This window comes from Malaclemys terrapin, chromosome 1, assembly GCF_027887155.1.
Source record: "Malaclemys terrapin pileata isolate rMalTer1 chromosome 1, rMalTer1.hap1, whole genome shotgun sequence".
Lineage (NCBI taxonomy): Eukaryota > Metazoa > Chordata > Testudines > Emydidae > Malaclemys > Malaclemys terrapin.
In genome coordinates, this window is record NC_071505.1 from 144,430,532 (window position 1) to 144,455,952 (window position 25,421).

Genomic DNA, 25,421 nt, shown 5'->3' on the forward strand with positions numbered 1-25,421 from the left:
ATGCCCAACCCTACAAAAGACAGCTGGGGACAACCAGGTGGGGACTTTTGGGGCTGGCAAAAATCTATCCAATAGCCCAGAGATTAGGCTACCTGCTATAGTCACCAGGGATGCAGGAGACTTAAGTTTCAATACCTAATTTGGAGCAGGGACTCAAACTTCCACTCCTAGGTGAGTGCCCTAATTACCATGCTCCAGGGTGGGTGTCTCTCAATCTGTCCTTTGGGAGCTGTTCCACTTTGTAGAAATAATTGAATATTACTAGGAGCAGGGTCTTGACTGACTTTCCTACCTCTCAGATCTGTGCCCTAACCACCAGGCTACAGAGTCAATCTCTCTCTTTTTCTCTCTTCTTCCGGCTCAAGGAGTATGTAATTATTTACACAAAATGGAACTGGCTGGCTTAGGTGGCTCCCTAGGATGTGTCTGGGGGCCCAACTCTGAGTCGTGAATTCCACTGAGCAACAAGGTGCCTAGGAGTTAGGTGTGGGACTGCCTAAATCTCTTTGTGGATCTAGCCACTTGGCACTTTTGAAAATCCCACTAGGCATCTAGCTGCATCTTTAGGCTCCTAACTAGCTTTACAAATCTGACCCAAAGTACCAGAGACTCCATGAAGTCCACAAAGGATTATGCTATAAATAAATAAAGATATCCTATCTCCTAGAACTGGAAGGGTCATTGAGTCCAGCCCTCTGCCTTCACTAACAAGATGAAGTACTGATTTTGCCCCAGATTCCCTAAGTGGCCCCCTCAAGGATTGAACTCACAACCCTGGGGTTAGCAGGCCAATGCTCAAACCACTGAGCTATCCTTCCCCCCAATTGCTTTTGATTACACATGGAAGCTGTATAAAACCCTAAGACAGATAGATGGTTGGATAGATCAATAGATCACCTATAAATCAATAATAAACTGTTATATGTGAAAGAAGCCTTTCATCCTCAAGGGACTTTAAAAGCTTTACAAAGTTAAAACATGTAGAGAAACACAGGGATTACTACATCTATCCTGATCCAACTAATCACCTCTGTAATAGAACATAACAGCTGTTTCATGGGGTATAGTAATGCCACACAATAGTATAGGTCAGGAAGTGATGATGAATACTGTACTCAACTGATACTGCAGGGGGACCTTAAACCAGAAGAATGTAATTACCCAGTCTAGAATCTGGCCAGAAAATTTGGGCTCACAACTTTTGGGGAAAGTGCCAGAGGATCTGTAATGATCAGAATGAGCTAGCACCTCGGTTTTGACATCTCTTTTGAAATGAAATTTATTGCTGCTGCTCCCAGATCCAGAACTTTAGCCTCTGAACTTGCCTAGGGAACATAAGAGTCAACTACTCAAGGATGGCAGGGAGAGATCTAACAGGGGCCTATTGGACAGTTGTAGGAACTGAAAGCAACTGGAGAATCATAGGGATAAAGAGTCTGTTGAAGGTAACACTGTTCAATATAGGGCTTTGGGCATGAAACCCCACAGTTCTAGGCCTGTTGCTTATGGTCCTATAAACCTCTGAAGCAGTGTTGCAGTCAGGCGTCTACTCCAAATAACACTGACCCATGGCATGTCTATAGCTCATTCTATCCAAGGATCTCAAAGTATTTTACAAACTTTCATCAGTGATTTTCCAATTCCCTTTGTGAAAGTCAGCATTAATAGGGAAAGTGAGGCAGAGAGAAGGGAAATGACCTTGCCCAGTCAATACCTCTGCAGCAGAGCTAGGAATGGAACCCAAGACTCCTGGCTCTTCAACTCCTGCTGTAGTCTCTCACTCACATTCCTTATAAATATGTAACATGTATTCCCTCAGCTACTGTGATGTGAGGCAGTGTAGGGGAAAGACAAGTTGAGTGTGGGGATTCTAGACGGATCTCTTAAATGTTTGCCAATCTGAACTTTCATTTTTAAAAAGTGTAAATTTCAGGTAGTGAATAAAACTTTCAAAAGGCGAAGCAAGTATAACTGATGCAGAATCTTCTGCTTGAGCTTTCAGAGAGACTGAAACAATAGCTTTGAGGTGTGAACTGTCCCAATAATTTAAATAGATGCTAAGTCAGCGGTTAACAATGATATTATTATGCTGAAAGATGCTAATGGCTGCAAGTAGCGGATCTAGGAGCCTATCTAGATTAATAGTGCAGCTCAGTTTGCTGTGCACTAAGTGTTCATCTAAACAAGCCCTAAACTCCAAAGTTAATCATAAACCTAATTAAAACCAATGTGCGTGTAAAGTACCTATCAGGTTCAACAAGAGGGGCTGTAGTATATAGTAAACCAGCTGCAGAAAATGGAAGCTATTGCCTGAGAAAATAGATGGCAAGGCATCCCAGAAATAATTTAGAGATTAACAGGTTTGCCCTTGTAGTAAATGCAGGGGCTCAATCAGGATATAGATTAAAGATTGTGGGTATTGGAAATAGGAAGCCAGCAGATGGATTTCTAGCCTCCTGAAAGGAAAAAAATCCCTGAGAGGAAGTAATGTGACTGAGTTGTTTGGGCACAAAGCTTGCTAGAGTGGCAGACCTGGGGATTTCTGAGCAAGGACACTGCCTGCTGTTGTTTGTTTCTATTGTGCTCAGGAAAATGGGACTTTGTGTACATTCTCTTCTTAAAAAAACAACAACCCAAACCCAAGAATATACTGACTCATATAATCAATTTCTCTTCCTAACAGAAACAACTTTGCAATGCACCACAGTTTGGCTAGCCAGTGGGCCAAAAGGGGCAACACTATTTTAAATATCAGCATTCTTAACTATGAGAGATTGAGAAGTGAAGCACTAGTTGAAGAGCATGGAAGATATATAAATTAAGATGAATTAGCCCTTAATAACACATGGTGACATAGCAATGGAGGTAGGTGTGTGTGATCTAATTTTCTTGACAAAAGGCTCAGCTTTCAAAGATTTAGGAAACACCGTGGTGAGGGGTTTAAGGTGACTTATGGCACTTACCTCCCTGGAGAATCCACTCCACAGGATTTTGTTTTCATTGATAAAGAGCCTCTCTCCCTTCTTGGCATAAACATTGTAATGTCCGACCTCCTCAAACATGATGGAGCCATCTTCTGGTGACAGGTGCCAATTGATTATCGAGTAATTCCCTATCAGGTCCCCAGACTCATCAAAATCCACTTGCTCCCCCATGTTACTGGTGAAATTTAAATGACGCAGATGCTTCAGCACCTAGAGAGAGAGAAAAAAGATGCCTTGAACACCTGCATATAACAATCCTTCTTGGGCACAGGTCTTCTGGAGCATCAGTACCTTCAGCACAATACCCAAAGCCCTTACCACTTGAGGTGACTTCATTACCTCAGAGCAGTAGCAGGCTCCTGTCTTGTATGTGGACCAGTCACTAAACGAGGATATCACACCACTTAGCCAGCCTGTGACATACAAACCACACTCCCCACCTTCTCTGAACTATCAGTTATTGACTGACATGGAGCTATTGCTCAAAGCTTTTTTCTTCATTTTATAAAAACTACACTGCTTTCCAGATGGAACATTAAACTAAGTCTCTTGACAACTTGCAGGCACTAGAGATCTTGTGGCATTTTCCCAGAATTGTGTTGATCTGGCATCCAAGTCAAATTGCAATATGGATAATTATATTCTGCCTCTGTACATTCTCCCTGCAGTTTAGCTAGAGTATTCTTCACTTCTTGTCTTAAACTCTGATGTGGTGTTGGTGTGAGCAGTTAAACAATCCTAGGAAGACTGATGTTGCCATACCCGATAGGGACAGTTGTCCATTTAGTCTAATATCTTGTCTCTGACAGTGCCTAGTACCAGATGTATCAAAGGAAAGGACAAGGACCCTGTACTGACAGTTAAGGAATAGCTTCTCCTTATAGGAAGTTTCTTTCTAATCCCTGCCAGTTAGTTGCTGCTTTATCCCTCAAGCATGACATTTATTCCCTTATAGCATTTTTTCCTATTTACAGTAACTGTGGATGTTCTCATTGCTCATACTTATTCATTACTTATTTGAATAATTACATTTCTATAACATACTTAAAAGAACATATCTTGACTCCTAGGTGCCCTTGACATCAGTTATAAATATATTACATAATCAAAATAACTCAATGAGCAGCACATTCCCCATTCCTATGCATACAACCTCAGACAGCAAATCAAATCAAAACCAGGCCTGCCTATCTGAGCCCTCCAATCAGGCAGGTGTAGCTGTGGGGAGGGGGGAGAGGGATGGAGGCAGTAGCAGTTCCTCTTTTCTGAATCTGGGGATCTCTCCTTGGATATGGGACAGAGGCTTCAAATCATCTCTCCCTTCATCTCTACTCACAGCGTCGACAACACTTGAAGGACAAAGGAAGCCTCATTAGACAGAGATCCTGTCTGAAAGGAGTTCAATCAGTAAGACTGCTAAAGCATGTGGTGAGAGAAACCTTTTGCTTTGAATTCACTTAGTTTGTTAAGTTAGGTGTTAGTTGCATTTTACCTTCATTTCCTTTTAACCAATTCTAACTTTTATGCCTCATTACTTGTAACCACTTAAAATCTATCTTTCTGTAGTTAAGAAACTTGTTTTATTATTGTTCTCAACAAGTGTGTGTTTGGATTGAAGTGTTTGGGAAACTCCATTTGAGGTAACAAGATTTGTGCATATCATTTTCTATCAATGAAATGAAGGACTTTATATGAGCTTGTGTTGTCCAGGAGAGGGCTGGGCAGTACAACATGCACATTTCTGGGTGGGAGAGGAAGTCTGGGACTGGGAGTTTGCTGGTGTTGCCCTGCAATGTAATTCATAGGTGTCTGGCTATAGCGCTTATACAGTATAGCGGGGAATGATTTACATGCTGGAGGCTGTGTGTGAGCAACCGGGAGTTGTGTTGCTTTCACAGCGAAGACTGCTGTAGACTTTTGGGTAAGGGAAAAAAACGTTATCTACCTTTTGTAACTGTTGTTCTTTGAGATGTGTTGCTCATGTCGATTCCATTGTAGGTGTGCACGTGCCCACTTGAGCGGCCGTCAGAGATTTTTGCCTTAGTGGTACCTGTAGGGCCGGCTGTGGAGCCCCCTGGCCCTCATGCCACAGTATATCAGGTGCCGCCGGCTCTACGCCCTCTCTGTTCCTTCTTGCCGACCACTCCGATAGAGGGGCAGGAGGGCAGGTAATGGAATGGACATGAGCAACACATCTCGAAAAACAACAGTTACGAAAGGTAGGTAACCATTTTTTCTTCTTCAAGTGCTTGCTCGTGTCAATTCCATTCTAGGTGACTCACAAGCAGAATCAACAGAGGGGAGCTCAGAGTTCACAGTCTCGCAGCTTGCAGCACTGCTCTGCCAAAGCCAACACCGTCTCGAGCCTGCTGAGTCAGGGCGTAATGCGACACGAATGTGTGGACAGACGACCAGGTCAAGGCCCGACAGATCTCCTGGATTGGCACCTGCGCCAGGAAAGCTGCTGATGACGCCTGCGCCCTAGTCGAATGAACCGTCGTGATCGCTGGCAGGGGCACCTTTGCCAGCTCATAGCAAAAGTGGATGCAGGCCGTGATCCAAGATGAAATTCTCTGGGCTGAGACTGGGCAACCTTTCATCCTGTCAGCGACAGCAACGAACAGCTGCATTGACTTACAGAACTGCTTTGTTCTATCAATGTAGAAGGCCAGTGCCCATCTGACGTCCAGGGTATGTAGCCTGCGCTTGTCATCCGTAGCATGAGGCTTTGGTAAGTAAATATCTTGACCAGTGTGGAACTGGGAGATGATCTTGGGCAGAAAGGCCGGGTGCGGACGCAGCTGGACCTTGTCCCTGTAGAAGACCATATAGGGTGACTCCGACGTGAGCGCCCTGATCTCGGACACCCTACAGGCCGAAGTTATAGTGACGAAGAAGGCCACTTTCCAGGAGAGAAGCAGAAGGGAGCCCAGGGTTCGAAGGGGGGACCCATGAGTCTGGACAGCACAAGATTCAGGTCCCAAGGGGGGACTGGGTCTTGGACATGCAGGTAAAGGTGCTCCAAACCCTTCAGGAAACACCCCGTCCTGGGATGGGCAAAGACTGACCGGCCTTGAAGCAGAGGGTGGAACGCTGAAATGGCCGCCAGGTGTACCTTGATCGAAGATAGTGACAGACCCTGGTGCTTAAAGGTGCAGTAAATCGTCCAGTATGTCCTGTAGCTGGGCCTCAGCCGCACTATTTGACAATCCGAGGCCCAACACATGAACTGCTTCCACTTTGCCACGTAGGTCACCCTGGTGGTTTTCTGCTGCCCCGCAGGACCTGCTGGACACCAGTGCAACACCCCCGTTTGACTGCACTCAGCCACCCAGCAGCCAGGCTGTCAAGTGCAGCTACTCCAGGTTCGGGTGCAGCAGGTTGCCGTGGTTCTGTGACAGCAGATCCAGCCGAAGAGGTGTCTGCAGTGGGATGGCTGCCGAGAGACTCAGCAACATGCCGAACCAGCGTTAATAAGGCCATGCCAGGGCTATGAGGATGATCAATGCTTTGTCTTGCTTTACCTTGAGCTGGACTCTGTGGATCAGCAGTACTGGCGGGAAGGCGTACATCAGCGCTCCCGACCACGGAATCAGGAAGGCATCCAACAGGGGAGCCTTTGTCCCTGCACTGCAGAGAACAGAACACATGGCACTTCCTGTTCTGTCTGGATGTGAACAGGTCCACTTGGGGAGTCCCCCACCTGCAGAAGAACAGGCTGACCACCTCCGGATGGAGCGATCATTCGTGGCGAGATGAGAAGGTCCTGCTGAGGCGATTCACCAGGACGTTCTTGGCTCCGGGTAGGTGGGCGGCTACCAGATGAATGACACAAAAGTCCCAGAGGCTGAGCATTTCCTGACAAAGGGCTGAAGACCTGGCTCCATCTTGCCAGTTGATGTAGTACATTGCGGCTGTATTGTCCATCAGCACCTGCACAACCTTGCCCTTCAGGGGGGCAGGAATACCTGGCAGGCCAGGCGCACCACTTTTTAACTCCCTGGCAGGAGTGTAGGTCTCATACCGCTCCTAAGAGTGGCGGACCTTTCAGGGGGCTGGACACCCAGCCAGGGAGGCATGATCACGTGGCTCCAGAACAGTCTGATGGGCAGGCCTGGGTCCCTTGATAGATGACCCCCGGGCCATCTTGCTCAGTGCCAGGGAGTGCTTCTTGGCCTTCTTCTTTGGCACCGGCGATGGTGAACGGTGCCGTGAGGAGTTGGGTGCTGGCGGTGCGCTGTGCATGGAGGCTGAGGCACTTGGTGCGACCTGTCCGGACGGCTCAGAAGCTGGACAGAGGGCGGACTCCATCAGGAGAGCCCTGAGGTGGATGTGCTGCTCCTTCTGGGTGCGGGGCCAAAAGTTTTGCAGATCCAGCATCATTCCTTAATATGTGACTCCCCCAGGCACTTAAGGCAGCTGCTGTGGGAGTCACTCACAAGCATAATCCGAGTGGGGCTTGAACCCAGAGACTGGGGCATTCCCTGCCTGGGGCAAAGTCCTGCTGGGATCCTAACTACTAACTAACTCATACTTAACAATTATTTAAGAACTGCTTGACAACTACTTAAGACTAGCAAAGTGAAGTATATACAATGGCCTTAAGGCACGAAGCTCGAAATGGTAGACAACCACTAGCTCTTGCCAAGCAAGAGAGGCGCTCCGTCTGACTACCACGGGTGGTAAGAAGGAACTGAGCGGGCTTAGGGCCGGCGGCACCTGATATACTGCGGCATGAGTGCGTCCCTCCAGGGGGCGCCACAGCACGCCCTACGGGTACTGCTAAGGCAAAATCTCCGATGGCCATGCATGTGGGCGCGCGCACACCTAGAATGGAATCAACATGAGCAAGCACTCGAAGAAGAAACCTTATTGCTTCACATTTGACTTAGCTTGATAAAGTTTAGGAATTAGAGTGCGATTTTATCTTTTATTTCTTTTTGTAACCAATTCTGCACTTCTATGCCTATACCACTTATAGTCACTTAAAATCTATCTTTCTGTAGTTAATAAACTTATTTTAATGTTTTATCTAAGACAGTGTGTTTTTGACAGAAGTTTGGGGAATCTACTCAAGTTACAAAGGCTAGTGCATATTCATACCCTTTGATGGAATGACAAACTAATTAATGAGCTTACTCTAATCACAGGAGTCTTGAACAGTCTAAGGCAAACATTTCTTGGGTGCAAGATGGGGACTAGGGAAATGCGGGTGTCACCCTATATGTAATTCAAGAGTGGCTGGGCATAGCCTGCTAGTATTTGTCTGGGGGTGATTTGCATGCCAGAGGCTGGGATAAGTTGGCAAAGTGGCAGCTCATAAAGCAAAGCAGGGCATGGTGCTCACCAGACTGGTGAGTTAAGGGGCACAATGATCCAACAATTCAGATTTGTACCCTGCAGCATGTCACAGTCTCCTTTATTGATTTGCTAGGAATTCATTGAAGATGAACTGACTTATGAAGTCTTTCACCTCTGTGAGAGAAATAGTGTAATGGGAGTACAGACTTAATATAAACTTTAATTATTTCCATTTCAAATGGAATTCATATTGATCAGCTGTAAAGTAACTTTCTGCTTTGAGATGGACAGTTAATAAAGAAGTCAAGCCGTGTAACCTTTTACCCAGTTAGACTATAATGGTTCTTAAGTTCCCAAATTCTCTCGTTTGCAAAGGAAAGATGTGACATCTGTCATGAGATGTCTGAATTTATTTTTAATAATTGCTGACAAAAGCATGATTTTAATGTTTGTTTTTTCGGTCAGAAACTTTTGCAACAAAATATTGCTATGGATATTTGAGGCAGGAACAGATATCAATGCATAACTATTTCATTCAGAAGAGGGCTATGGCAGCTTCCTTAAAACTCTGATTCTTGTGCTTCTTTCATTTTAGATATTTTGGGGGTTCACATGTTCCCACTGCATGTGGTTTGAAACAATGGATATTTCAAGAAAACTGCAGGCTTTTCTAAACTGACATTATGCCAAAGTTTGCCTCACTTCAGCTGAATTGGGCCATGCTGCTGGAGTCCAAAGCATACATGATTTAGACCTTGGAAGAGGTGCCATGAGGTGGAGCAAGCTAGAATTGCAACCATAAAGATCAAGGTAAAGGAGAAGGCCTTGGTTCCTGTGGCTTAACATGACATTTGAACTGATGCTCCCACTTCCTGAGGCAAGCCTACAAGAAGACAACACTGATGGGTTATGCCAGCCCCTGACCAGTCTGCCAGTACCCATAAAGCCCTGCTAGCACGAAGCAGAGTCCCAGCAACATTATCATCTGGTTTCTTAACTGCAGCTTCACTTCTATTCCATGTGAGTCTAAGGACTGCAAGAGTTGGAGACCCCTTTTATCTTAGGTATCTTATTTTTCCTTTTTTCTACTTTTTCCTTTTGCTTTTATTAACTGAGAGACTTCCCAGCCTTTTATTATTTAGGGTGTGAAAGTATGGCTGGTTGCCTGCATGTGTGTATGAGCCCACATGGGAAAGAAGCCAGATAGAATGAGTCTTCAATTCCAAAACAGCCCTAAACCATGTCTCATAAAATCATTGAATGTGTGTTTCTTATTCCATGCAAGTGTCCCAAAGAAACTATACTGTCAGCTATAGAGTTTTAAGTGAGAGCTGTTAAATTTCTGCTTATTGAAGTCTCAATAGCTCTGAATCTGTGTTGGGGATGGAGAAAGGAGAGCCATCATACGTAACAGTGAAATCCAAGGAGGACACTTTAATTGGCTTTTGGGTTGTAAGACTTAGCTGTAAACAATAATTTGGTTTCAGTACTAAAATATTCAGCCAGCTAAATTGGCTGCATTGCTGTGAGTGAAGATCACTAATTGGGGGTTATAACTAGGGCCCTACCAAATTCACGGTCCATTTAGATGAATTTCATGGTCATAGGATTTAAAAAATCATAAATGTCATGATTTCACCTATTTAAATCTGAAATTTCAGTGTTGTAATTGTAGGGATCTTGACCTAAAAAGGAGTTGGGGGGGGGTCGCAAGGTTATTGTAGGGGGTGTTTGCGGTACTGCTGCCTTTACTTCTGCACTGCTTCTGGTGGCAGCGCTGCCTTCAGAGATGGGCCGTTGAAGAGTGGTGGCTGCTGGCAGGGAGCCCAGCTCTGAAGGCAGAGCCACCGCCAGCAGCAGCGCAGAAGTAAGGATGGCATGGCATGGTATTGCCACCCTTACTTCTGTGCTACTGCCTGCAGAGCTGGGCCTTCAGTCAGCAGCTGCCATTCTTCAGCTGCCCAGCTATAAAGGCAACAATGTAGCTGTAAGGATGGCACAGTATGGTATTGCCACCCTTACTTCTGTGGTGCTGCTGGCACTGCACTGCCTTCAGAGCTGGGTGCCTGGCCAACAGCCGCTGCTCTCCGGCCACACAGCTCTGAAGGCAGCGCAGAAGTAAGGGTGGCAACACTGCGACCCCCCTGCAACTCCCTTTTGGGTCAGGATCCCCAATTTGAGAAATGCTGGTCTCCCCTGTGAAATCTGTATAGTATAGCGTAAAAGCATGCAAAAGACCAGATTTCATGGGGGGAGACCAGATTTCACAGTCTGTGATGCGTGTTTCATGGTGTAGCCTGACCCAAAGTTGGGTAAATAGAATTATAACTTAAGGATTAACAGGTTCTTGTCCCAAGATCAGGCCCAGTTAGATTATTGTAAAATTATCATATAATTTGGGAACCCCGATGTGCACAGGTGCAACACTCACACTATAGGAACCCTCTCTCTATATAAATATATGATTTATTAATAATTTAGCAAAGCTTATACACACACTTAAACTTAAGAAAGCAGATAGCGATAATACAAAAAGTACATTTGGACATCCATACTTACACCTTTATCTTTCATACTTAACCATTATCTTTCTAATCACCGTCATCGTCCTCATCTTCCCCAATGGCCATCATTCTGACCCCTCCCAAGGTCTACATCTTTTCCAACCTATCTGCTGTCCCGGGATGTTACTTTTATAGTAGGTTACGCTAATGCTGCCATGACCAATGCATATTCAATAGAGGTCCTTATTTGTATTTCCTCCCCTTAAGGTTTCCATTTTCTATAGATTAGTATATGTATGATGTTACCCTTTTAGCATACACGTCAATTTGCTGTCATGGCAGCTTTGCAGTCGGAGGCCCTGTCCGGAACTTTCCGGATGCTGGTGTCAGCAATGTTCTGTGCTGGGGTCAACTGTGTTCTATGGGTGGCTGATGTCAGTATTCTGGACAAAATTCCCCCTCTGGCATGCCACTTTCAGTTCCCTATAACTTATGAGTTACTTAAGTTTATCTATACCAAAGGTTATAGGCCTCAAGCCTCACACTATCTACTAAAGCCAAATCTTACAGGATAAAAGCCTGTAGGTTCCTTGCATTACTACTAAATGTAATAAAGCACGATAACAAAGCAATGAATATAATACAGGTATGCTGGCCCACTGGGCAACAATGGCCATGAATTTGGTAGGGCCCTAGTTATAACTAAATGGACAGAAACCTCCTGGATTCCTGTTTTAAGATTTAATGAGGATTGATTATCTGCTGCATTAATCTGATGATTTGACTAAATTGATTACTTAATTCCAATCCAATATTGCTTCTGATTTGTTGACTTTTGATTTGATAATTGTATTATTCAATTTTTAGATAAGTTTAGTAGTGTTTAGTACTGTGGGTGGTTGTAATAGTAGTTTAGCCTTAGTGACATGTTTTCTTAGTTTTATGTTTGTTAATTAACTTTAATAAAATTTATGAAAATAATACTTAGTCATATTTCTTTCAATAACTACCAAGAATCAGAACCTTTGATTCAGAATCCTGGTTGGCATCAACCAGTCCACCTAGGAACTTAATCATCTTTCTCTAAGTTAACAATATGAAACATCTTGGGCCTTGCATAGACATTCTACAGCACCAATATGGCAAGAGTGCAGAGTAAATAAAAATAGATTATTAAAAAAAACAAAACTTTTTTATTTAAGTTGAAATTTTTCTTTTAATTTAAATTAAATACAGGGTTTTTTTAAAACATGTTTAAAATAAAATTTGAAATTGACAACATATTTTTAAAGCCTAAACTTATTATAATCTATTAAAATAATTTAAATTTAATACAAAACATAATATTAAGAAATACGTGTTTGCTGCCAAGTTTTAAAGAAAGTCAAACCATTGAACTGATGAAAGTTGATGGCTAAGCACCTGGAATCAGAGTTTTTTGACATGCAAAATGTGCTAAACCAGCTTTTGTTAGCAACAACCCCTTTTCATACAGTTCATTGACTAGTTTATTCAAAGTTACAAAACCATCCTGGGGTGAAAAAGTAGGAAAGCTTGTTTTCCTCTTCCAATCTATGAATAAAAACTAGGTGTGAGAGGATGAGATCATTTAGTTCTAAAATATTGAAGGACATGGTGACCAGAAACAAAGTAAAACTATTTCTCCATGCTTATTTCCCCCCTTCCTCCCCCACAGTTCCTCATATCTCCTTGTCAATTGCTGGAAATGGGCCATTTTCATTACCACTACAAACAGTTTTTTTTCTCTCCTGCTGATAAAAGCTCACCTTAACTGATCACTCTCCTTATAGTGTGTATAGTAATACCCATTGTTTCATGTTCTCTGTGTATATATATATATATCTTCCTACTGTATTTTCCACTACATGCATCCAATGAAGTAGGCTGTAGCCCACGAAAGCTTATGCTCAAATAAATTTGTTAGTCTCCAAGGTGCCACAAGTACTCCTGTTCTTTTTGCGGATACAGACTAACACGACTGCTACTCTGAAATCAGCGTACTATAATTCATCAACTGCAGATAATATTTTATTTAATAAATCAGTGATTTTAAACTGAAAAACATGTTGTGATAAACTTCTTTTTGTATATATCCAGCATGGCTGAGGTAGTTTTAGTTAATAAAAAAATTAAAATGCTGTTTTTCAACATTTTTAATTAAATTTGAATTTCTATCAAATAGTGCTCGACACAAATCACAGGCAAAAAATTAATCCTCATCTATTAAATAAGAAATACTTTACTCACAATTTTCTAACAATGTAAAAATTAAGAATCTGAATAAATGTAAATTAAGCTATATAATTGCTTGAATAAATATGAAAAAATATAGTGTATTCTCCTTGTTAGCAAAAAGAAGCACCAAATTTTGGGTAAATGCTATATTTGGTTGCAAATTGTGTGTTTTAATGGTTACCAACTTTTGAGAATCAAGCTTTCTTCAAGAAAATAACTAAAAGGTACAAATGAAAAATATGATTAAAACCAATTATTTAAATCTAGGTTTTCTATCTGCTGATTTAAATAATAATTAAGATCAGTGATTTAAATAGCTTTGCTTTAAATCATGGAGTGCATGAAGGTGAGCATTACATGACTCATGTCGTTAGGTATTTACTGCCATTACAGAGAACACCATTAATCATGGTTAGTTTTCTCTATTTGTTCAACATTGATACATATTAAGTGGTACCTCTTCCTCCCTGTTTGCCCATCCTGACATAATGACCATTCTAAGTGTTTGAAATGCAGTATCTGTTCAGTGTCTCTACATGTGGCCATGTATTGTCGCAAGAACATATACTGAAGATTTCATAATCGGGGTCACTGTCTTTTGGGGCACGGCTGATCTGGACAAAAAGTCTGCAATGAACATCACGGACTCTCTTTTGCTTTGTACCTCCAAGAGATATTTTTGAATTTTCATAAATATCCTTTGAAAATATTGTGGAGCTGATAGCAAAGGTTTTTTGAAGGTGGATTCCAAAGATTTGCGGTCACTGTCCTCATGGATATGATCATGTTACACAAGATACTGGTCAAACTTGAAGCATGCTAAAACAATGGTTGGCATTCCTTCTCTGTTTGAGCATAGTTATACCTTGTAGCAAAGAGTGTTCTAGAAGCAAATGCTACAGGCTAACCGTCTTGTAACAATGCTGCTCCAAATCCTTATTCATTGGCAGCACACTGAATAGTTACAGATTCCTTCACATCATAATATTTTAGGACTAGATGGTTAGTCACTAGCTCTTAGATTTCTTTGAAAGCATCTTGCTGTTGGGATGCCCAGCCCCATCCAGCATCTTTATCAGGCAATTTCCTCAGAGGCCCTTTGATCTGGGAGAGTTATGGCAGGAAGTTGGATGGATAACTAGGAGATCCCACAAAGTTCTGTATGTCTTGCATATTTTGTGAAGAGGCAGTGTCCAAAATGGTTGGACCTTCTCTGGGCCTGGTTTTACGCCCTCTGCAGTTAGAAGTCCAATACACAGCACTGCTGACAGGCACAGTCCCATTTTTTTCTTATTCAGTTTTAGATTCACTGATGTGCTCTATATAAAGTAGTTCTGTCAGGGTACCATCATGATCAGCAATAGCCTCTGTCAGTATGTCCACACTGCAATGGAAAACCCATGGCTGGTCCATGCCAGCTGACTCGGGCTGAAAGGGATTGGGCTAAGGGGCTGTTTATTGTGGTGTAGACATTAGGCTTTGCAAAGGAATTTCCTAACCACGGCTACTTTACTTTTAAAGAGCACTAGAGAGTTACACATCTTTGGAAAACAAGAAACAATTCTGTATGAACTCTTTGAGTCTGATCTCAGCCCTCCTGTGTGCCCTGGGTTTGGTCAGTGTCCATAGGTAGCCCTTCCTGATTCTCTCTCCTTAGCCCAGTCTTCTGGCATGAGGCAATGAACAATCCCCCTTCACAGAGAGCATTCCCTCTTAAATATAGCCTCTAACCCCTTTGGCCATGGGCCCAGAATGATGAACAGGAGCTCATTTCCTGCCAGGCTTCTGTGTAGAGCAGTAGTTTTCAAATGGGTTGTGGAATGTAAGGCACTGGGTCGCAGTGACTCTGGTCAGCACCACCGACCGGGCCGTTAAAAGTCCCGTCGGCAGTCCTGCCCGGCTAAAGCAGGCTAGTTCCTCCCTGTTCTGACACTGCGCTGCACCCCAGAAGCGGCTAGCAGCAGGTCCGGCTCCAAGGCAGAGGGGCCATGGGCGCTACCCCAGCCCCGAGCACTGGCTCCACACTCCCAATGGCCAGTTCCTGGCCAATGGGAGCTGGGGGGGATGGTGCCTGCGGGTGAGAGCTCCATGGAGCCGCTTGCACACCTCCACCTAGGAGCCGGACCTGCTCCTGGCTGCTTCCAGGGCGCAGCGTGGTCCCCGGTGCCAGGACAGGCAGGAAGCCTGCCTTAGCACCCCCACTGAACTGCTGACTCGGAGCTGCCTGAGGTAAGTCCGTGCTGCAACCCCGCGTCCCAATCCCCTGCCCCAGCCCTGAGCCCCCCCAAACCTGGAGCCCCTTCCTGCACCCCAAACCTCTCATCCCTGCCCCCCCCCGAACCTGCCCCCCAGCCCAGAGCCCTGACCCCCTCCCACACCTCAACCCCCTGCTCCAGTCCTGAGCCCCCCCAAAACCTGGAACCCCCTCCTGCACCCCAAACCCCTCATCCCCAACCCCAACCCAGAGCCTGCACCCCCAGCCCAGAGCCCTGAACCCATCCCACACCTCAACCCCCTGCTCCAGTCCTGAGCACCCCCAAAACCCGGAACCCCCTCCTGAACCCCAAACCCCTCATTCCCAACCCCAACCCAGAGTCTGCACCCCCAGCCCAGAGCCCTGAACCCCTCCCACACCCCTAATCCTCTGCCCCAGCCCTGAGCCCCTCCCACACCCCAGACCCCTCATCCCCAGCTCCACTGGGTCGCGGGCATCAACAATATTTTTCAGCTGGGTCGCCAGAAAGGAAGTTTGAAAACCACTGGTCTAGAGAGCTCATTGTACTTGTGGCTGGCCCGGTGCTGAAAGACTATCAGAGTTGATGGGCCTAGATTGCTCTGAGGCTACATCTACACTACAGGGGGGGGTCGATTTAAGATATGCAAATTCAGCTACGTGAATAGCGTAGCTGAATTCGACGTATCGCAGCTGACTTACCCCGCTGTAGGGACGGCGGCAAAGTCGACCTCTGGGCTTCCCGTCGACGGCACTGACTCCCACCTCCGCTGGTGGAGTAAGAGTGTTGATTCGGGGATTGATTGTCGCGTCCCAACAGGACGCGATAAATCGATCCCCGAGAGGTCGATTTCTACCCGCCGATTCAGGCGGGTAGTGTAGACCCAGCCTGAGCCAGTTACTCAGACAGTCATTTGATAAGTGTCAAGCTCTTACCACAAAATGGATGTGCTAGTCCACAATGGAGGTTACAATACAAAATGAAAGTCACACTCAAAATGAAGGTTACAACAGAAAGTGGAGCCCCTGAAAAGAAATGGCATTCACAAAACTTGATGGAGTTGACAATTTGACAGAGACATACCCCCAAGCTTGCCAGAGAAAAGCCAAATTTCATTCACAGCCATCTAGATCTGCCAAAAGGAGTCCAGAAAGATGTCAGTAAGCAGCTGTTTGTGGGCATCAAGTTTTCCCAGCCAGAAACCATCTTTGGGATCTAAAACAGGAAAGACCTTGGCCTTTGTGAGTCTTGGCAGGATCTCTTCAATTGTTGGCAAAGGTTAATGGGAACATTGTAGAGCTTTAATGAGGTGTGAGGGATCAATACATTGGTAAAGTTTGTTTGGCTTTTTTACTAGCTACCATATTGCCTGTTAGCCCTGTAACTTTCTCTAAGTCTCCCAACTCTACAAGGTTGTCAATTTGGTTTGTTAAGTTCCTTCTTCAAAGATGGTGTAGCACAGGGGTTCTCAAACTGGGGGTCACGACCCCTCAGGGGGTCACAAGGTTATTATATAGGGGGTCGCAAGCTGTCAGCCTCCACCCCAAGCCCCGCTTTGCATCCAGCATTTATAATGGTGTTAAATATATAAAAAAGTGTTTTTAATTTATATGGGGGGGGGGTCGCACTGAGAGGCTTGCTATTTGAAAGGGGTCACCAGTACAAAAGTTTGAGAACCACTGGTGTAGCAGTTTCACCTTAGGGTTGATAGCCAAGTGGCATTTTCCAGGCAGGCAACCAAGGCCTTTAAAACCATCCCCATACTGATTGAGTTTGTTTCTTTATTAGAGGAATATGGCTGGAACTCTTTAAAGCATTGCAGATCATTATTTCATCTGCCACCTGTAAAGCCCTCAATTTTCACTGGATTCTGCTGAGAGCAAAGGCACTTATGCCTGGTTATCTATTGGTCTATACTATAGTTTCAGTGTCATTTTGATCAGATGTACTGAAAAGATCTCTCTTATATATTCCATTTCTTTTAGGCAAAAGGTAGCTTTCTAAAAAATCTAGGATTTTACTTATCCTGTCGTTCGGCAGCTGCTAGCTGTAAACGCAGAAATGAGGAAGCAGCCATGATCCAAAATTGATATGGAATTCATTGATAATGAATTAAAAGATGGGAATATAATTAATGCCAGTCAACCCAGTTTTGTGGAAAATTGGTGTAGTCATACAAACTGATTTCATTTTTTGATGAGACGACAGGCTTGGTTAATAAAGATAACCACATAGAAGTAATATACTTTAGTAAGGAGTTTGACTTAGTAGCACACAAGCGCAAGTAATGCACATTATGATTAAAAAAGCACTATACAATATCAACAGAGCACACATTAAATAGATTGAGAACTTGCTACATGACAAATCTCAAAGAGTAGTTGTCAGTGGGGAATTATCAAATATGGGTGTGGTTCTAGTGGGGTTCTGCAAGAATCAGTTCTAGGCTTGATGCTATTCAAGATTTTTATCAATGATCTGAAAGTAAATATAAAAAATCTTTGCTGATAACATTTGCAGATGACACAAAGAGTGGTGGAGTAGCAAATGATGAGGACAGGGGAGTCAGATTGAATGATCTGGATCTCTTGGTAAGATGGATCCAACAAACAAAACGTGTTTTAATAAAGCCAAATTCAAGGTCATACATCTAGGAACAAAGAATCTAGACCAGTAGTTCTCAAACTTTCTTTCTGGAGACCCAGTTGAAGAAAATTGTTGATGCTCGCGACCCAACAAAGCTGGGGATGAGGGGTTTGGTGTGTGAGAGGGCTCAGGGCTGGAGCAGAGGGTTGCAGTGCAGGGGTGAGGGCTGGGGCCAGGAATGAGGGGTTCAAGGTATGGGGGGGCTCTGGGCTGGGCCAGGAAGTTGGGGTGCAGTAGGGCATCAGGGCTCTGGGCTGGGGGTGCAGGCTCTGGGGTGGAGCTGGGGATGTGGGGTTTGGGGTGCAGGAAGGTGCTCAGCTTTGGGGGGGCTCAGGGCTGGGGCAGGGGATTGGGGCGTGGGGCTGGGGTGTGGACTTACCTCGGGCGGCTCCCGGTCAGTGGTGCAGCCGGGGTGCTAAGGCAGGCTTCCTGCCTGTCCTGGCATCGCAGACCGCACCGCACCCCAGAAGCGGCCAGCAGCAGGTCTGGCTCCTAGGCAGAAGCTCTCGCCCGCAGGCACTGCCTCCCCCCAGCTCCCATTGGAGCCACTGCTTGGGGCAGGGACAGCACGTGGAGCCCCGTGGCCCCTCCTCCCCCGCTTAGAAGCCGGACCTGCTGCTGGCCACTTCCGGGGCACAGTGCGGTATCAGAACAGGTGGGAACTAGCCTGCCTTAGCTGGGAAGCACCACCAACGGGACTTTTAACGGCCCAGTTGGTGGTGCTGACCAGAGCCGCTGTGACCCAGTGCCTTATTTTCCACGACCCAGTACTGGGTTGCGACCTGCAGTTTGAAAACCACTGATCTAGACCATACTTATAGGATGGGAGATTTTATCCTGAAAACCAGGGATTCTGAAAAGGACTTAGGTGTCACAGTGCACAACCAAGTCAACATGAGCTCCCAGTGCGATGCAGTGGCAAATACTGCTAATGAAATCATTGACTGTATAAACACAAGAATAGATTAGAAGATCAGAAGAGACCTGTGATCATCTAGTCTGCACTTCTATATAGCACAGGTCATAGGACTTCCATGAATTAATTCATGTTGGAAGTTGAGCATAAATTTTAGAAAAAATCCAATCTTGATTTAAAAATTGTCAATGATAGAAAATTCACCACAATCCTTGGAAAGTTGCTCCAGTGGGTAATAACCTTCATGGTTAAAAATTTGCACCTTATTTCTAGGCTGAATTGTCTGCCTTCTGCTTCCAGCCATTGGATCTTGTTAAAATTGCTAGATTAAAGAGCCCATTTTCAAAGTTTTGTTCTTCATATACCTACATATAGACTTTGACCAAGTTGTCCCGTAATGTTCTTTTGGTTGAGATAAACAGATTGCGCTCTTGGAATCTCTCACTATAAGCAGGTTTTCTAATCCGTCAGTCATTTTTGTGGCTCTTCTCTGCACCCTCTCCAATTTATTAACATCCTTCTTGAATTGTGGACTCTAGATCTGGACACAGTATTTCAGTAGTGGTTGCAGCAGTGTCAAATATAGAGATAATATAACCTCCCTACTTCTATTTGAGATTCCTTGTTTATATGTCATCTTAGCCCTTTTGGCCATAGCGTCGTACTGAGGGCTCATGTTCAGGTGATTACCCCTCTTGACTCCCCAAGTCACTGCTTCCCCCATCCTGTAAGTATGGCCTGCATTCTCTGTTCCTAGAGTAGTGAGTAGGAGTAGAGAGGTGATTTTACCTCTGTATCCGGCATTGGTGAAACAGACACTGGAATATTGCATCCAGTGTCCATGTTTTAAAAAGGATATTGAAAAATTGGACAGCGTGCAGACAACATCCATAGCAATGATTTGAGTGCTGGAAAAAAATGCCATGCAGTGAGAAACTTAAGGAGCTCAATCTGTTTAACTATTAAAAAGAAGATTAAGATGTGATTTGATCAAGGTGTATAAAGTACCTTCACAGGGAGGTGTGATACTAAAGGGATCTGTAATTTAGCAGAGAAAGGCATAGCAAGAACGAACAGCTGGAAGTTAAAGCCAGTCAAATTCAAATTTGAAATCTGGTGCAAATTTTTAAAAGTGAGGATGATTAACCAGTGGAACAAACTACCAAAATAAGTGATAGATTCTCCATCTCTTGAAGTCTTCAAATCAAGACTGGATCCTTTCTGGAAGATATGCTTTAGCCCAACAGAAATTATTGGGCTGAACACCTGAGTATCTAGATTCAATTCTATGTCCTGTGTTATATAAAAGTTCTGAATAGATGATCTAATGGTCCCTTCTGGTCTCAAAACCTATGAATCTATTCATATAAATGAATTGCTGTGTTCAGCATATTCACTCTGATTGCCATGTTACCTTTCTCCTGTCATGCATCCACGTCATAGTTTTCTCTGTGAGGCTCTAAAGAAACTCCAGTTTTCACACTTGCATTTCCATTGTGGCAAGGAGTGGAGTGTGGCTCACAGCTATTGCTGAAGTGACTCAATGCCTCTGGTTGGCCACAATAAAGAATTAAAGCAGTAAAAACTACTTTACTTCTGACACATTATGATCTGCATGTAAAGAGCAGCCAGAGGAAACCATTTACAGTGCAAAACACAAAGTTTTATCAGTTCTATAAAACCCAGGAACTAGACTACATATTATTGACTGCCATCTACTGGTATCTTATCTATTATTAACTAGCTGTTTACATATATATAGATATAGAGTTCTTCAACAGCCCATATGTAACATAGCCTTTTCAAAGTGGGAGTTTAGTCTGCAGAAGAGAAGAATGAGGGGGGATTTGATAGCTGCTTTCAACTACCTGAAGGGGGGTTCCAAAGAGGATGGATCTAGACTGTTCTCAGTGGTAGCAGATGACAGAACAAGGAGTAATGGTCTCAAGTTGCAGTGGGGGAGGTTTAGGTTGGATATTAGGAAAAACTTTTCACTAGGAGGGTGGTGAAGCACTGGAATGGGTTGCCTAGGGAGGTGGTAGAATCTCCTTCCTTAGAGGTTTTTAAGGTTAGGCTTGACAAAGCCCTGGCTGGGATGATTTAGTTGCGGTTTAGGTCCTGCTTTGAGCAGGAGGTTGGACTAGATGACCTCCTGAGGTCCCTTCCAACTCTGATATTCTATGATTCTATGACAGAAACCTTGAACTGGCTTCATTCTGTAACCAAAAATGTGCTACAATTGAGAGGTATGATGCCTAGCACAACAGAGGCCTGATCCTGATCAGGGAGTCTAGGCACTACATAATAGTAACCATATAGTATAAACCTCAGATTAAGCTTTCTTCCAAGTTTGGCTATTTCTAGGTTTCTCTGCAAGACCCCTTTGGGTAGGTCTACACAGCATTTTGGACTGAGCAGAAGCAAGCTTCCCAGCCCAGATCAACAGACTTGAGTTAGCAGGGCTCCTGCTACTGCTCTAAAAATAGTTGTATAGACAATGCTTTGAAGTTGCAGCTTGGGCTTTGAAGCCTAGGAAGTTGGGATATAGTATTTTTCTTCACTTCCTGTTCTAATCTGTTATGCGGTGTTGCAGTCTGCTATTAAACCTTTCCCATGCTCCACCCGAGAGCTGGCTGGATTTCACTGGTGGGTGGATGATCTCTGTGTCTATAAAGTACAGAGCTTTGAATTGTTTTGATAATAGGCATTATACAAATCCACAGATACGATGTTTGATTCTGCAACAGCACTTGCACAGACTCATCACTGCACAGAGTTGCCTCTTTAGGGGCATGCGGAATGTTGGTAGTTAATAGTGTCAGTGAGGTGAACTAATGAGAAATGTCTGGGTTCCCTAGAAACCCTTTTGCTTTATTTTATCGAATTCATCTCAGTTAATCTGTTCCTCTGCCTTACATCCTAACATTAGTCTTCCTAGAAATCATTATCTATCCCTGGCTGGGGGCTGGTTTTACAGGATTACCTTAGCAGCACATTTTCTTTGGTCACATACACCATAGATGAGGATTAGAGTCACCAGACTGTAGATATTTGCAAACCAACTCATGTATAAAATGATGTTTCTAATTTACGGGGAGATAGTTGTACAAAAGCATTAACTTGCACTGAATGGCTTATTCTCTAGTATATAGATTACCAACTGCAGTCCTGCCCAAGGAGTAGAAGATTCCACATAAGTCAACTCCTGCAGGGAAGCAGCAGGTCCTGCCTAGAATATGAACCAGAGGGACAACGGCAACCAGAGGAATAAACTTTTTGATTCCTGCCTACCAATAGGCTTGGCCTCCATTGCTGGAATTTCTGATGAGCATCTTGTGAAACAACTCTTGAGTTGAAAAGGGAGAGGCCTTGTTACAGTCTCAGATTATCGTGAACACAAGGTTCGGGGCCAACATGTGTGAAGTGCTTTACTATGAAATGTGGGACCAAAATAAGGAGGAGAGGCTCAAGCAACCCAGAAATGTTTAAGCTCTAAACTTTAAAGGAAAGAGCTGCTGCCTGTGTTCTTTCATTGTGTAATTATGGGCCTTTTTTTTAATAGGCACCAGCCTATCAATGATTAGCTAAACCCTTCACAGTCAAAAATATGTTTTGTAGCTAAAGATAGAAACATAAATACTGAGCACTCAATCTAACATTTAAAAAACTCTGATTCAGCCAGGGCAAAAGAACATGTACTGTATGTGTGTCATATCCTGGAAGAGACATTTTGGAGAAGTAAAGTGATGGCTGGATGAATACATTGTTAGACCAATACACCATTGAATGCTGGTAAAGGCCAGTGGGGAAGGCGGCATTCTGTCAGCTATCACCTTCAGACCTTTCCCCAAGGTTGTAGGGAGACAGAACCAATATGAACCAATGCTATTGTTAGGATTCTTTTTGTTCCTAATATACTAAACAACTCCTTCGCTGTCTTCACTTCCCCTATAAATTTCATTTTTTTAACCAGCACAGCCTTCTTCCTCATTTGTGGGATGGTGCCTTTTTCCTCATTCATTCACATTTTTCTGATTAAATTCTTCCTCATAATTATTTTTCAGCTTTGTGAAACTGGCCCTATTAAAACACCAAGTGTATATATATGTTACTGGTCTGGACTATACTCTGTTTGCACATTATACATGTGATCAACTCATGATCACTTGTACTTAAGCTGCCATTAATTTTTAGTTCTGTGATCAGTTCCTGTGCTGGTTAAAAAACGAAGCTTATGGGAAGTGAAGACAGCTGTAAATATATATATGGCCAGCAAAGTTAAGGACAATAAGAAGGAGTTGTTTCATATATTAGGAACAAAAAGAATTCTAACAATAGCATTGGTTCATTACTAAATGGAAATGGTAGAATTATCAGCAATAATGCAAAAAAGGCAGAAGTGTTCAATAAATATTTCTGCTATTTCTTTTTATTTTTGGGCAGGAGGGGAAAACAATGATATAGGGGAAACCAATGCAGCCAGCACATCCCTCGGCCTGTGCCGCTTCCCACAGCTCCCATTGGCCTAGAGCAGTGAACCGCAGCTAGTGGGAGCCTCGATTGGCCAAACCTATGGATGTAGCAGGTAAACAAACTGGCGGGCCACGGGCCAAAGGTTGCCGATCCCTGGGTTAGGACATTGACCTTTAAGCATTTAAAATATTTTTTGTCTGAGTTGTCAGTGACTTGGAAACAGGTAATGCCACTTTTGTATTGAGCACTACTCCCACTCCCCTTTAGCTCAAGCGATCCTTTCTAAATAGGTTATGACCATTGATTTTAACATTCCAATCATGCAAATCATTCCACAAAGTTTCAGTAATACCACCTAGATAGAACTTATGCTCATAAATGAGCAATGCCATTTTTCTTGTATTACCCAGGCTCCCAGCACTGGTGAATAGACAATTCAAGAATTTCTTCTCTTTTTGTCCTGCAGTTCCTTCATTAATTTTGTTCTCAACATTTTAATTCTGTGCAAAACAAGTGTTCATATCTTCCCTCTTTTTACTCTCTCTTTTTGTTATTATTTTAATGTTCTCCTGACTACTCTAGGCAGCCTGTCAGCAAAGAGATTGGATCTTCTTTACTGAGGTGGAGGCCATCCAAACCGTACAGCTACCCACACTCACAGGAGTTGGACAAATGTTCCACAAAACCAAAACTCTCCAGCCTACATCACTTACTTAGCCAGCAGTTCAATTCTGGAGTCTTCTGCCTTCTGTCTTCCTTCACTTGTCAGACAGGACCTCAGAGAAAACAGCTTGGACATTCTTCTGCTTCAGCATGCTTCTGAGTTCTCTGAAGTCCCCTATTATCTGTGAGCTATAACCATCACCAATGGACTGTTTCCCGCAACTTAAGAAGCCTATCCAATCTTCGAGTGACATGTAATGTCTTGGCTCGGGAAAACAGCACTCCATCCTGTTGTATGCCTGTCTCTTGCAGAATATTCTTTTGATTTTTCTGAGTATTGAATCCGCAACAAGGATCGTCTGTTTTCCTTGGATGACTGCGGAACTCTTTTTGGGCAAGCTTGATTTTCTTACAGGATGGGTTGCCATCCACAGGTGTGTCCCATACATCTCTCCATTTCCTTGGACAAGTTGGATCTCGAGAGGTATCTTTCACAGATTCCACATTGAGAACCTGGGTATTGACTGGAAATGTCTAGCTGTATGGAATTCCTCCCAGTCTTCTAATTTCTGGTGCCTACAGCCTGCCCATCCTCATCTGTGTTCAACCATACAGAATGCTGCCACGACCTCTTGTGGTTACAAACTTCCAGGCACCTCTCTGACTTCCTCTCCCTCTGACTCCTTGATGGCCAGCTCCTTTCTTTCTTAAATCTGGAGTACTGGTGTTTCCTGAATCTGGCTGTCTAGGAACTCCTCAGCTTCTCTGATTCTCAGTAGCATCTCTACTTGCCACTCCAGTCCAAGAATCTTTTTCTCCAGCACAGCCACCAACTTGCACTTCATGCACAGGAAGTTCCTTCTGGCTTCAGGCAGGAAAGGAAACATGGTTCATCAATTGCACCACTGTTCCATCTCTGGTCATCTTGAAATTGCATATAGGAAGGAAAAGCCTCTCATATTCTCTTTCTATACTCCCTCCAAAACTCTTCTTCTAGTTGCCTCTGTTGGCAGTTCTCGAGTTCGCCTAGCAGAGACTTTTTATGCCAAGTCTCCCTGCTTAGCTCAGCTCAGCTCACGTCCATCCCCCGTCACCTGATTAACTACTCAGAGACTTCAAACAGCAGAGCTGATCATAGCTCCAAGAGTCAGAGCTTTGCGGTCCTTACTAAGGCAACAATGAACAGACCTGTCTCAGCTGCTTGCTCAGGGGCCAGCAATGCAGAGAACAAATAGTCAAACAAACAACCCACAGATGGAACAAATGAACCACTCACTGTCTCACTGCTACAAGCACAGAGTCCATGGCTATGTCCACTGCTACTGAAATACTGCTATTACCTACCTCTGTTCATGACTCTCAAATTCACCTTGCAAGTGACTTTTTATACTGTCTACCTGCTTAGCTCAGCATTGCCTATGATCTAAGAACCCCTCAATGCCAG

The 25,421-nt window shown here is 43.9% G+C and overlaps 1 protein-coding gene and 1 long non-coding RNA gene across 3 annotated transcripts in view; one reads left to right on the forward strand and one right to left on the reverse strand.

The window, feature by feature from the left end:
* The window catches only part of LOC128844557 (uncharacterized), a 36,237-nt gene extending 24,527 nt beyond the window's left edge, over positions 1-11,710 (forward strand). Inside the window, exons 2-3 of the long non-coding RNA XR_008446495.1 lie at positions 4,323-4,412; positions 8,881-11,710. This is a non-coding gene — a long non-coding RNA (uncharacterized LOC128844557). The remainder of the gene's footprint in view (positions 1-4,322; positions 4,413-8,880) is intronic.
* CASR (calcium sensing receptor) overlaps positions 1-25,421 on the reverse strand; it is a 163,356-nt gene that overhangs the window by 21,899 nt on the left and 116,036 nt on the right. For both annotated transcript variants that reach the window (XM_054042379.1, XM_054042370.1), the window contains exon 5: positions 2,964-3,194. In XM_054042379.1, coding sequence (XP_053898354.1) covers positions 2,964-3,194 — 231 coding nt within the window. The remainder of the gene's footprint in view (positions 1-2,963; positions 3,195-25,421) is intronic.